The following is a 14,692-nucleotide window of genomic DNA, read 5'->3' on the forward strand; positions in this document are numbered from 1 at the left end:
AACTTTTGCAACGAACTTAGCCTTAAACCTCCAAATTAAAACGTCTGAGTTGTTTTACTTTAAACAATTTACTTCCTAATCTATGCATATCTGAAGTGGCAGGAACCCATTCCCGAGTCTAGTTAGAGAGTAAGCATCAAACTAACTTGCATAGTAGCTTCCAAGATGGATGGTAAGTGCTTCTGATGGGTTACTGTTTAGTAGTGTTAAGTTAGATGGGGTGACTAGAATGGAGGTTTGAGCCTTGGCTTTAGCCGGGTAATCATTGGATGTGTGTTGGAGGGCTGAGGCTGAGTTGTATCAAAAAGGTAGGTCAACAACTAGAGTTACATATCATAGGATTAGTTAGGTGACAAGGGAGTGAGATCAACAAAATTAGGTCTAGGTGAAGACATCACATTGAGTTTAACTGATCATGTGTAGATGAAGACTGACTTTTAGCTGAGATATGTGGTGAGCCACAAGAAGATGTTTGTGAAGAATAAAAAGGTGGTTGTGAAGTCTGTGAAGTTATCTGATCAGATGCTGAGAAACAAGATGAGACTGACACTTAGAAGAGGAATTTTGTGAGGGATAAGAGGTGGTTTGTGAAAAATGAGCCTCACTTTGTGAGTTGGTAGAAACAGGGCGAGGTATTGCTAGACACTTTGTAAATTGGCGGAAATTGTTAAGGGTGGGTTCAATAGGTGACTTAGACTGAGAATGAGAAATTGTAAGAGTTGATAATGTTGAGAAAATGGGAAGTTAGACTTATCAAACTTAGCCCTTTGACAAACATACATTCTATAGTAGGATCCAGACATTGATACCCTTATGATGTAAACTATAACCAACAAATGTACATTAATGTATGAAAATTAAACTTGTGAGGACTATATGGTCTCAATTAAGAAGGGGTACACTACACAACCAAATACTTTAATGATAGAGTAATTTGGAGCTTTATGAAACAGAACTTGAGATGGGGATTGATTAGATAGAACCGGGGAAGGCAATCTATTGGTTAAGTAGGCAGCAATGTGAAAGGGTAAACCATCAACACTTTAGAGGCATGGGCTTGAGCAATTAAGGTTAGACCTTGTTCAACTAATTGTCTATGTTTCCTCTCAACTCTCCCATTTTGTTGATGAGTGTGTGGACAAGGATGCCTAAAGACATACATGTTCTTTAAGATAAAGCACTAGACTTCCACCAACCACCCCCATCACCGCCCCCCAAATCTATTGTGCACATTCAAAGCGGTACTGAATTGTCTTTCTACAAGTTTAGAAATTACTTGAAAACAACTTGTGTTCAGATTAGTTTTAAAGGAAACAGCCATGTAAATCTACTATGGTCATCAAGAAATTGAATATAATACTTGAAGCCTTCACATGAAGGGACAGATGATGGTCCCAAAGATCAAAGTAAACTAAATCAAGAGTATTAGAAGCTCTAGATTGTGACCTCGGAAACACAGATTGTGTAACTTGCCAAATTGACAAGCTTGATAGAAGGAAATATCAAACTTAATAGAATGAGTTATATCAAATCTTTCACAAAATTTTGTGAGTACAATACATTTGGTTGACCCAATCTTTTGTGCCATAGCATAGCATCAGTTTTGTTATAGGGTAAGAATAAATTTACTATTTGATCAGATGTAGTAACATCATTACGAGAAGAAATAATATCAGGAAATTGAAATGCAGTACTAACAGGAGACATATTATAGCATATTTGATGAATCAAATAGGATAAAATGGGACTTTTATTGACACAGGACTAGATAATATGAGGATGAAATGAGCTGGCCAAGACTCTTGTAGGAACCAAAGTGGTAACAACTAGATTTTGCAGTTAATACAAGCCAACTTTAAGTAGGCCTTGAAGAAGAAGGCTTGGGAATGCTTGTCCTTATCACACAATGATCAATAAAAAATTTAATAGTGACATCATTTTCTTTAGTAAACTTAGATATACTTAACAGGTTTTAGTGATGTGAGGTACAAATAGGACATTACGAAGAATTAAGACCTAGACTAACATGGTAAAGTAGTTGAACCAATAAAGGATAAGGATAGTAACTACCATTTCCAACCTAGAAAATGCTCACTGCTATATCGGAGAACTGATTGTGAGTTAGAGAAATCTAAGGTTACATGATCTGTGCTCCAGAATCCATGTACCTGTGAATCTTAAAGAAGAGAGATGGATATTTCAAAGAAAAATCAAGTGAAGAGTATTTATTTCTTAGTAAACAGTTATTTTACAGATGCACAGCAGTCATCTTTTATACTTGACAGAGCTGAAGCAGATGATCATAAGAGTAAAACGACATCGTGTCGTGTAAATGAAAACAGAGGAAACAGGGGACAATCTTCAAAGAGACCCTACACTTTCATATTACAAATGATTGACATTCCCCCGTAAACCAAGCCACGGGTTTAATCAAAGGCTGACTGACATTCCCCCATGGACTAAGCCACTGGTTTATTACTCATGTTTCTTAACTTGCTTCAACATTCTTTTGATCTGATCTGCACTGATCTGAACAAAAAAAAAACTCTGTTTTTGAACTAAATTCAAAGCTCATAAAACTGTAAATGTGTAGACTGCATAGATCACTGTTGCAGTGTGAAAACACTTGTGATACGGCTGGCATACCAACTTAAACATCTGCTTAAACTGAAATCAGCAAACTGCATCTGCATAGCTACTTGCACTGCCTACTCACTGCTTAATCTCACAATCAGCAAACTCCATCAACTTAAAAATCTGCTTAAACTGAAATCAGCAAACTGCATCTGCATAGCTACTTTACTGACTACTCATCTGCTATATTCTCAAATCAGCAAAATCCATCTGCATACAACTGAATGCTTCTTACATAGTACAATCAAAGCTACATTTTCACACAAAAAAATTCCACAGCTTTTAGAACTATAATAGCTGCCTGCATTTTTTTTTTTTGCACTCACAAAACAACACATTAGCAAATCACTTCCACAGCTTTTAGAACTATAATAGCTGCCTGCATTTTTTTTTTTTTTTTCAGAACTGCATTCACAAAGCCAACTAAACTGCACCAACTAAACTGCTACTTCCAGACCTCCAGGATTTCAGAACTACACTCACAAAACAAAACATACAGCAGATTACTTCCAGACCTCATTATCACAACTTCAGAATTGCATATGCATAGCAACCTGCATTTTCATACAAAAACTGCCACTAAACTGCACCAACCAAACTGTACTTCAGACCCAGGATTTCAGAACTATACTCACATAACAAAAAATACAGCAGATCACTTCCAGACCTCCATTATCACAACTTTAGAATTGCATATGCATAGCAACTAAACTGCACCAACTAAACGCTACTTCCAGACCTCCAGGATTTTAGAACTACACTCACAAAACAAAACATACAGCAGATTACTTCCAGACTCCATTATCACAACTTCAGAATTGCATATGCATAGCAACCTGCATTTTCATAACAAACTGCACTAAACTGCACCAACTAAACGCTACTTCCAGACCTCCAGGATTTCAGAACTAACTCACATAACAAAAACATACAGCAGATCACTTCCAGACCCCATTATCACAACTTCAGAATTGCATATGCATAGCAACCTGCATTTTCATAACAAAACTGCTACACCATCATCTGATACAGCAAATGAACAACAACTGAGTTTCAATACTATGCACCCACTGTCAGTAAAGAAGAGAGATGGATATTTCAAAGAAAAATCAAGTGAAGAGTATTTTCATTTCTTAGTAAACAGTTATTTTTACAGATGCACAGCAGCTCATCTTTTATACTTGACGAGCTGAAGCAGATGATTCATAAGAGTAAAACGACATCGTGTCGTGTAAATGAAAACAGAGGAAACAGGGGACAATCTTCAAAGAGACCCTACACTTTCATATTACAACTGATTGACAGTACCAAGCTGCATCTTGAACAGTTTTAAGTATAGCAATATAGTTGATTATTGCAAGGGAATGGTTATGTTGTTGTGATTGGGCCAAAAACACTTGACTATGCACATTTGAAGAGGTTGAGGAAGCACGATGACAACTTAGATTGATGTTAGATGATCCAGAACTTGAATTCATCTAAGACTGAAAACTAACAGCTTGTATTGGCATTTGTTGTCCATAATAAGAATAATGTGGAGGAGTAGATTTAGCTTGTGAATTCATCTATGGACTTGAATGAAATCCTTGAGAGTACTATGGAAAACCAGAAAGACCAGAAGCATATTGAGGACCTTGAAAAGAATCTGATGATGGATAGTTATTCTTGGCCAAAAAGTTGTTTGATGCACAATTGACATCAAATCGATGATAACAGTTTGGTGCCATGTGACCAGTTTTCCCACACATTTGGCAAATAAATTTGCCTCTACGTCCTCCTCTACCTCTTTCTCTGCCACCTGTAAAACCTCTAGAAAAGGGTTGAGAGTAGAACAGACTTTGAGGAGTAGTGTTCATTGGCTGATTTTGATTAAAACCAGTGATAAAGTGTTGAGGAGTAACATTCTGAGATTGAGGAACATGTACTTGCATAGCATTAAACTAAGATTAACCCATACTACATTGTGAGGGTTCAAATTGAGACTTCTTAGTAGTAATGTCAATTGAAAGATTTGTAATATTTGCGTTAATCCCATGAAATTCAGCATTAACAACAGAGTGCATTATTACATTAGTTCTTTCTAGCCTTAATTCAAACCTTTATAGTATAATTTGAGCTTCCTATACTGAAATAGGTTCAAGTTTGGATTCCAATCGAGTGGTTATGTTCACAACAGCAGCATCAAATTCAGACTCGAGTCCATCTAGGATGTAGTTCAACAATTCCTCATCAATGACAACTACTCTAGCTGCTGATAGACTTTTAGCAAAACTTTTCATTTTGACAAAATATGCATGAATACTTAAATTGTTTGTTTTTGTATTCTATAACAAACTCTTAACACGTAGGGTTTTTGCTCAAGACTCGGTAACAAACTCCTTTTTCAAAGTGAGCTAAATATTAGCAGCATATATATTGACAATTTGAGATTTCAACAAACATCGATTCTAAAATTGAGGCAAGTAGCCAACTTACTAGAAGCTTAAGTACATACTCTGGATTAGGTTTTGTAGTTGATTCTAAGCTTGATTCTTCTTATTGTATTCGAACAAATTGAGCAAGACAAGGATTCAATCCAGTTAGGTGCTCTTCAAGATCATGTGAACCAACTATGAACAAGATTTGTGATTTACAAAATCAGTGATTATCTCTCATTAATTTGGGCGAAATAATGGGTAAATTTGATAAAGACATCAAATTAGAGTTTAAGAAGCTAATTGATCCAACTAGACTTTTAGAGCTTGACCTTCTTCCAGATTCATTAAAGATAGAAGAAAATCAAGGAACTTCACCCATTTTGACGTTGGTCGTAGGGCTCTGATAACATGTGAAGCTTTGAGCTATAGTAGATAGAACTAAGAGAAATTGAAAGAAAAATCTAGAACAAACTCAAATGTAATCTTCTTTCTTATTAATGAGAAATGAACTATTGTTTTTACATTTATACAAGTTTATGTGGAGCAGCTCACGGTAGTTTAAGTACATAATAGTAACTAAACTAACAGCCAACAATTAGTCAACTAACAGACCTTACTAACATCCTTATTTGACATATTGACTAATTCAACTAAAACTTATTAAAAAAAAAAAAAGATAATTTAATTAAAATATATTTATTTTTTAAGAACATAACATGTAGCATCCGAGTCGAGTTCGAGTAGTTAGATACTCGACTCGACTCGAATTCACTCCTAATTGCTACTAGTACTTGCTAAAGGTCTCTAGACTTAATTGGACTTAAATAGTTTTTTTCTTTACAATTACACCGCTTTGCCCGGTTTCTAGTTCATCTGAAATTTAATTTGATCCTATTTATTTCACTATATTCAACCTTTATTTAGCTATTATCTTCATGTTTTCAAATGCTATCACTTTCTTTTATGTCTTTGAGTGTTGCAAATTTGAATATAATGTTGAAGTGCAAAATGGAATGCAAATAATATGTTTCCTTAATTGTGAAACAATATTATTGTTCCTTATTCTAGGAGATTTTAGGTATTATTACAATATTATGTTTCATTATTAAATAGCTTATTTTTGTATAATATGCAATGTTGATTCAATTATAATCAATTCAATCATAATTGAATTTACTAAATTATCTCATTGAGTCTCCTTTGCTCATAATATTGATATGGTATTAGAGCTTCCAAGTTGAATCAGCTTCCGCTCAGTTAGCTTCTCTTTTTATCCCTACAATTCAAATAGATACTCGGTTAGATTTTCCAATGGCAAACAATCAAAGCTCAAACTCTGACATAATCACCAACATTTGCATCTTTTACACAAACTTATGGTTTATGACCACAAACTTGAGGAGTGTTGAACTGTTGAAGTGCAAAATGGAATGCAAATAATATGTTTCCTTAATTGTGAAACAATATTATTTTTCCTTATTTTAGGAGATTTTAGGTATTATTACAATATTATGTTTCCTTATTAAATGACTTATTTGTGTATAAATAGGCAATGTTGATTCATTATACTCAATTCAATAATAATTGAATTCAATAAATTATCTCCTTGAGTCTCCTTTACTCATAATTCCGACATATAAAAACTTTCTAAGAACAACACCCAACATGAGTTAGCCTCTCAGCAAGGATTTTTTTTTTTTTTAAAGAGGAGAAACTTCAATGTATCCCAAGCAACTCCATCAATTACAAATTGTCATATGGCTAGGAATATGAATGAGTGATCTAACACGAACTGGCAAAGTTTTTTAATTTTTAAGAGGTGTAATCACCTAATCGCTAGGGACTAAGGAGTTGCGTTGGCATTGTGATACACCAGAGAAAAAATATGGTGGGAGGAGAAAGTGAGGGAGACAAAAAATGGTGGGGGAAAAGGAGGTGGATAAAAGAAAAAAGGAGGGGAGAAAGGAAAACATGAATGGAGGAAGGAAATAATAGAATTCATAACTTTGCTAACTTAGCAGACGGTGTTGGGGTTTTAGGGGATGATTAATTATTTTTAACAACTTTTACGAGTAAGTTGATTGAAAAACCTAAAGGTTCTAAAAGCCATAATCAGTGGAAAATCTGTACTTTCGAAAACCATAGTGAGCGAGTGATTTTCTCTCATTAAAAATGTATGTTTTTACTCACTTGTTGGGTACTTAGGCTGCAATTATTCTTGAGTGAGGTCTAAGGACTCGATTGGGCTTCAAGGCTCTTATTCTTCCAGGCCGAGGACCTGCTTCATCAGATCAAAGGCCCAATAATTATGTGTATCACAATGTTACAGTGAAAGCCTGTAAGGCCAACGTCATGCACAAACTGTATCATTGAAACATGCAACAATTCTTCTGAAATCCATAGCCCCGTTGCCGTGTCAGTGTAATACTAAAACACAAAATTTTAGCGATATTTTAGAATAATGGGTGTGAAGAATATTATTTAATGTTAAATTATAGCCTAATTAATCCTTTCATTTGCCACTTTTAGGATTTGTAAAACTATCTTTAATCAAGAAAATAAGCTAAAACTATCTCAAAAGCTTTATGATAAGTTTTATGAAATATTAAAAGTGTGTGTTCAATGAATACTAAACCAGTTTAATAAGATTTTCACAACAAAAGAAAAAAAAATCAAAGGTTAAGATCAAAACGTTAAAAGAGACTTAAAAAAGTGTGGGAGTAATTAAAGTAGTAACCTTTAATACTATCAAATGAACAAATTTCTTAAATAATTGGATTAAATTAGAAAATTAGTTGTAGCATAATATGCAAATTGATACGGGTAAAGTTGAATTCTATGTTCAAGGACAATGGTTGGTGGGTGGGCAAGGAAACCTTTGAAGTTTTCTATAATTCTATAGAAGAGGTTAATTGAGAGAATTAATTGTTTGTGAAATGTGAATATGGTTTGTGAAATCTTAGAAGCATTTATAATTGTAGCGATAAAACATATTTGAGAGAATTGTTTGTCAAATGCGAATTAATCTATTGACTGAGAAAGTTTGTGGTATGGTACCAACTCAGAATGTCAATTTATTATTAATATGTGGTGCCGACTCAAGTATCAAGATATTAATTTATTAAAGGTGTGTTTAGTTTATAAAATGTTGTATTACTGGGAATATTATATTAATTGAAAGATTTTAAGGAAATGTGTTTGGTTGGTTGAAATAAATTGGTGGGTATGTTATATTAATATGTTTTGTTGGAAGGAATAAATTGGTGTGTATGTTATATAATTTACTAAATTGCCCTCCTTTTTAATTATTAATATACTATTATTTTTTGAATAATTTCTTTTAATCCCCTAAATTTGATATATTGCTAAAATATCCCAACCACATAAAAGTTTAATTTCTAACCAAATCACCCCCATCCACCTTAAGCCACTGTCGGTCGCCTGCTACAACCGTTGGCGACAGCGGCAGTGGCCATAATGGCACACGACTGATCAGATATGGTCGGATGTGTGCCAATATGGTCATTTCCAGCCAATGGATTAGGTCAAAAATAGCAAGATCTACGGCTAGAATTGGTTGTCGTTAATGGCCAAAGTTTTAGCCGTTGACGGCCACAATATGGCCATCTAGCCATTAACGATGGCTAGATATCTGGCCATCGTTAATAGCCAGAAGCCGTAAATCTAGAAGGAAATGTCCAAAATGGATCGAGCCATTTTCGGCTAGATCTGTGATGATTTGGCTGTTTCCGACCATAGATGTGGCCGAAAATAGCCATATCAGTGCGCGGTTAGCCAGATCCAATCAACTGTGCACTGTTCTGATGCCGTCGTCTGGCAGCCGGCGGAGGTGGTCAGATCTAGCCACCAGTCTTGCGTAATATTTTTCAAGTTCATGGGTATTTTTTCTTAAAAATTTTGTATATAAGGATAAAATAGTCCTTGAATCTTTTTTGTAAATTTTTTCAAAACAAGGATATTATTGTCCAAATTCTAAGAAAATAGAGGTAATCAGATTACCTCTTATATTACCAACAGTAATTACTATTGGTTTTGGAAGATTACTAGAATGTTATATTATCTGATAATCAAACATAGTAATCAAGTAATATAAGATAACATTACCTCAGTAATCTCATATAACCCCCAACCAAACACACCCTAACAATTTGTGGACTAAGTCAAAAAATGTTGAGTTCGTAGTATCGGGGTAGTTTAGATTTTCTCATACGAGTGGTGTTATATTTACAAACTAATGCAATATAACTTTTTGATTATCACATCATTTATCTGTGTTAATCTTTATGAAGTTGGCGAATCTACAAATTCATCAACTTATTTTTTGTGACATCAGTTTTTAGGGAAAAGTTTGTAAAAATAGTATTATTTTTTTATATACATAGTCTCGAGTTATTTGTATTTAATAATCACCGATGACAATAATTCAATGGAAATTAAATGCATCTGAGAGAAAAGATTCATAAGTTAATATAAATCTAAACAAATGTTAGTTAATTATTCATTTGTTTGCGATTCATGCGGGGTTTAGAAAATTAATTATAGTACTCATCATGGTTTTAAAAATCAGACCGGCCGGTCCAATCAGTTGGACCGGGACCCAATCACGTGTCTGGTTCGAGTCAATATAAAACTTGGCATTACTCAATAACCCGCTATGAACTGTCAATGAACCGCGTGAACAGTGTAAACCGTCGGTCCAATCGAACCGCTTGAAAAACCGGTCCAACGCTGAAAAGGGAAAAAAAAATCCTTAATTTCTCACTTTCTCCTTTCTCTACGCAAAATCTTCTGAAAAAATTTTAACACTATGCTGAAAATCTGAAATCCCACACAAACCAAAACTCAATCTGAATGAAATCGCAACCATTCCTTACTGAAATCGATCGCAACTCAACTCTTTAAAATCGCGACGACGCCTTCCTCCCTTGTCGAAAATCGACGACGACAACTCCATTCCTCCTCTCGTCAACGATCCAAGTAAAAAACACACAATTCACGACAGCTCCATTTCGTTTTTCAACTTGTTTTATTAATGCATTTATCATGATATATTAAAGTAAAGTAGACTTGTGCAGTTGTGCGTTGAATCTTTTCGGTCTTGTTGGTTCATCGTCACAGACAAGAAGAGCAAACTCTCTTGTTTGACTCTTAAACAGCCAATATCTTATGTGCGTTGACTTGTTTTATTAATGCATTTATCATAATAATGTATATGCATTTGTGGGTTAGTTTTTAGAGGTCCACTGATAGTTGCAATTACAGCAGAATAATGTATATGCATTTGTGCCTGTTTTTTTTATGTTCCTTAATTTTGGTGAATTAGTTCTTTGTTGGGTGGTTTTGTATAGATATTTTGAGATTTGTTTTAATACCCATATTGAGAAATATTGTTGTTTCTATTCTAGTGAATGGAGATGAGACTAAACTGGGGCATGTTTTGTCTCCAGTCATGGATCCCAGCTACATTGTTTCTGTTACAAAATCGTATTCTTATATGATGAAAAAGAGAAATTAAAAATAAAAATCCGTGACTTGCACTTGCCAGCTTGGAAGCCTTATCCAAGAGGATGAGAACAAACAAAAACAATTTGTAATATAAGGAGAATTATGGAGAGCTAGGGCCTGGCTCTGCCTTTGTAATTCAATTACCAGTATTCGGGTAAGAGTGACGACGACAGTACACTAGAGAAAAGAACAAGAACAGGCCCTACCTGTTACGAAAACTTAATTATTTTCATTGTTTAAGAGTCAACAGTATAAATCACTGATATTGGCAGTGTTGTATCTGGCATTGCATCAAAAGTTACAGAGTTACGTGTATGATTTCATTGGACGGCATATATCTTATGTGTTCAAGTAATAGAGCCTCCTAATTACACATCCATCTTGTTACTTTACTGTTTGGATTAGTGTATGAAGTTGATGAAGACGGATCAAAGAAAAAACATTTGTACTAAATGTTTTATTATTAATTATTATATATTTTATTATTTAATATGTAATGGTGAACATAGCATCATGTTTAGATTTGGACTTTAGATTTTTGTTAAATACTTAAATTATGTTAGAATTGTTATTGAATTTGAACTTCGAATCATGTTGGACAATAATTAAATTGTTATTGTCTTATTAAAAAAATAAAAATAAAAACAGATTTTTTATATGCTGATGTCATCATGTTGATGTGATGACATCATCAGTCCAATCGACGGTTCAGTTGGACCGGTTGACCCGTGACCCACACAACAGAGCGGATTGCCCTCCCATCCGGGTTTTAAAACAGTGGTACTCATACCAACAGCTTAAATAAGAACAGTACAATTGATCTAATGATCTTATTTTGCTACTACATTGAAGTTAAAACATTTCTAATACTAATTAATTCTTGGACGTGATAATCTCAACAAGAGCTTTGAAATTTGCAGTAGAGCTACCTTCAGATCCTACTGCCTTAACCGCAAGTTGTTTGAGCACACCAATTTTTTCTCTCATTATCTTCCCTTGTTTAGTACACAAGATTGCTCTCAGAGCTTTCATTGTTCCATCTTTTGTGAATTTCCCACCCTCAACCTCCAACCCAATTCCCCATTCTGCCTCAACCATCCTCAAGTGTAGCCCTTGATCGGCGAAAAAAGTCCTGCAGATCATCGGCACGACGCCATTAACACTCTCTACCACAGAGTTCCATCCGCAATGAGTCACATGAACACCAACTGAAGAATGTGCCAGAACTTGTATCTGGGGAGCCCATGGCACTATTTTTCCATAGTCTTTAGTCCTTTCTAAAAAGCCTTCTGGCAATTGTTCTTCGGGTTTGCCTCTAAGTGACCAAAGAAAAGGAGTCCTGCTCGCCTCTAGTGCTTCAGCCAATGCTTTTATTTCATGTGGTGGCGGCGTCGCGGCATTACCGAAGCCGATATAAGCAACTGAGGATTTTTCATGGCCGTTCAGCCATTCCAGGCAACCGTGTGGATCAGAATTTTGAGGTGGTGAAGATGTTAAGATGAAGGGGCCAACGTTGAGAAAGTTCGGCAGTCTCGACTTGAGTGCGTTAACGACAATAGGGTCAAATTCTTCGAATGAGTTTGTGGCCACAGCAGTTGCATGTGGCAGCATTTGTGCCATTTTTTGCATCATTATCGCGAAGGGTGAATCGATTGCACCATAGATTATGCCATCCGGAATGTCTTTGGCTCGTATTTTGGAAAACCCTGGAAGTATTTCAAGAGTTCGGTCTTCAGGTCCTGTAATCATATGGAAAGTAAACAATCAGTAAATAATTAATCAGCTGAATAAAGAATTTTTTAAGGGGCTAACGTTAAGCAATGATCATCATTTAAGAGAAATACTTATATATATAAAGGTCTCATCACCTCACTGTTATATGGTGATACTATTCAATGATATAAAATCATGTACCTATTATTGTTCATCAATAATCATTATCATAAGAAGTGGTCTTCAAAATTAAAAATGTAAATGCTTGTTTACTTATAGACCATCTCACCACGTCAATCAAATGACACCAGTGCTAACACAGGCTACGTCGACGCAAGGCCGACACTAGCATAGACGATTCCTGCATTTACGTCACTCTACTTTAAAGCAAAATAATGTGTTGGTAAATTGTCGGGGCATCCTGATCGGGACGTTGATGCCCCGACGCCACCAACCATCACCAATGCCAAGAAGCTTGATGTCGAGGAAATTGCTCCTGCACCAGCACTGAGTTGTGACGTCAACTTTGGTGTCAGTGCAAACAAATTTTTCTAGTGTGAGGTAATAAGTTTTTTTCCATCATTAATATTTGGGTGTATTTATTTTATTATTTTAGGTAGGAATTTTGAATAAATTGAGTTGAGTGGTTATTAGAAAGTAGGATTTAAAAACTAATAAAAACACTCATGGATTAATATCTTTGGTCATAGATCTAACATTTTTCGATCAAACCTACGGTTGACCTGGCCATAAAAGACTAGATCAGCGTACTACTGATCAGATCCAGTCATTAGTGCGTCATTATGTCAAATTTCGACTATATTTCTGTGGTAGTAGTCAGAATCTGACAAATGTGGGTGAATGGAAGTGTTTTTGTTAATTTTTAAATTTTTTTTATTGTGGATTTTTAGTTAAATTAACAAACCTAATGAGTTTAAAAATAGTTAAATAGAATATCATTTAATTTTCAGAATATGAAACAAATAACCCAAAATTGAAACAAACACACCCGACTTTAAACAATTATGCATGCATTATATTATAACATAATCGAAAATACAATATGAGGTGTACCATTGATTCCCAACTTTTGCCTTAGATTATCTGTTTCAAAATGGACAAGTAGAGATTGAGGCCCGGATATCCAAAACGGTATCCAGGGGATCTGCATTTCTTTGGCCATCCCGGCGGCGAACCAAAGAAAAGCTTCAGTGACTAAGCAGGAAATCTCCAATCCCGTCTCGGCCACAGCTGTTTGAATAGCCTTCTGAAAATTCCCAGGAGTTGCCTTTAGAAAGAACCCCACTTCTTCTTTTGGAAGCCCCTCACCTTTACGGACGTAATCTTCCGGTAAACCTGAGTCGACATTGAAGGGTTTTATCTTGTCAAACTCATCATCATTCGAAAAATACGAGGCATTAACTTGAGCGGTGCTGAAGAAAGAGAACTTCACGTCGGGAGCGGCCGCTGATAGCTTTCGAATGAGGGAAAGAAGAGGAGGGACATGAGATGTGAACGGAAATGTCAGTACAGCTATGTGTTTCTGGCTTCTTTTTGCTTCAGCCATGGTTGGAATTTTCCGGTAGCTGCTTGCATATCAGGTGGGGCGTTTATATAAATTTGAATGAGACGAGTTCGGCGGAGTCATTCAATATGGACAGTGATTTATATTTATTGATTAGTGGGTAGGAAAGGTAGTTGAAGGCAGATGATAAAGTTTACTTACGAAGAAAGAATTTGGGCAAGATATAAAGATATTGACTTATTCTATGATTGAAATATTTTCCTTTTTATGTTTTTAAAGATGAATTCCAAAAATGATAGTAAAAAATTCGACGTTGTGTTCAAAATATAAAATGTCTTGATCATCTTTTTCTGAAAATGGCAATGGCCAGCCCAACGCAATCAATGCGTTGGTGCATGGTTCATGGCCAGCCCTCATGCAATGAATGCCTTGGGCCATATCACAATCTAATATAGATGGCATCCGTCTCTATCGCGTTAGGGATAAAGTGCCAAGAAAATGGAGATTTAGCTTTAATTTTGTTTGGGCGAGGGACATGGTCCACATGGATGGATGACTTCGCCGGTTTGTTGTTCTCGAAATTTATAATTTTTTAAATTCTTTTTATAAAAAGTTATTCAAAAATAAGTTAGAACAAATAGGCAAATTGTTTCCATATGCACTTAGTGCTTGAAATTTTAAATTATTCAATTGGCTACTTATAATGTTGCAACTTTCACTGGTGAGGCCACCATTTCCACCACTCATTTATGTTCTACAGTGGAGAACAAAAAGAGGACCACAGTAAAATAAAATTAATCATATCCACTGTGATTTTCTTTTCCTCTTGTTTTCGATGCCGAGGCTGGAGAGATTGTAAATCAATTGGGTGCGAGTT

General features: G+C 35.3%; 1 protein-coding gene across 1 annotated transcript; it reads right to left on the reverse strand.

The window, feature by feature from the left end:
- Nucleotides 1-11,386: 11,386 nt before the first annotated feature.
- LOC116113033 (anthocyanidin 3-O-glucosyltransferase 7-like) lies at nt 11,387-14,011 on the reverse strand. The gene is made up of 2 exons (XM_031399211.1): nt 13,365-14,011; nt 11,387-12,316 (listed from the first exon to the last, which is right to left on the reverse strand). Exons 1-2 carry the CDS (start codon nt 13,855-13,857, stop codon nt 11,451-11,453), a joined length of 1,359 nt encoding a protein of 452 aa, XP_031255071.1. The 5' UTR covers nt 13,858-14,011; the 3' UTR covers nt 11,387-11,450.
- Nucleotides 14,012-14,692: the final 681 nt, after the last annotated feature.

This window comes from Pistacia vera, unplaced genomic scaffold (assembly GCF_008641045.1).
Source record: "Pistacia vera cultivar Batoury unplaced genomic scaffold, PisVer_v2 Contig101, whole genome shotgun sequence".
Classification (NCBI taxonomy): domain Eukaryota; kingdom Viridiplantae; phylum Streptophyta; class Magnoliopsida; order Sapindales; family Anacardiaceae; genus Pistacia; species Pistacia vera.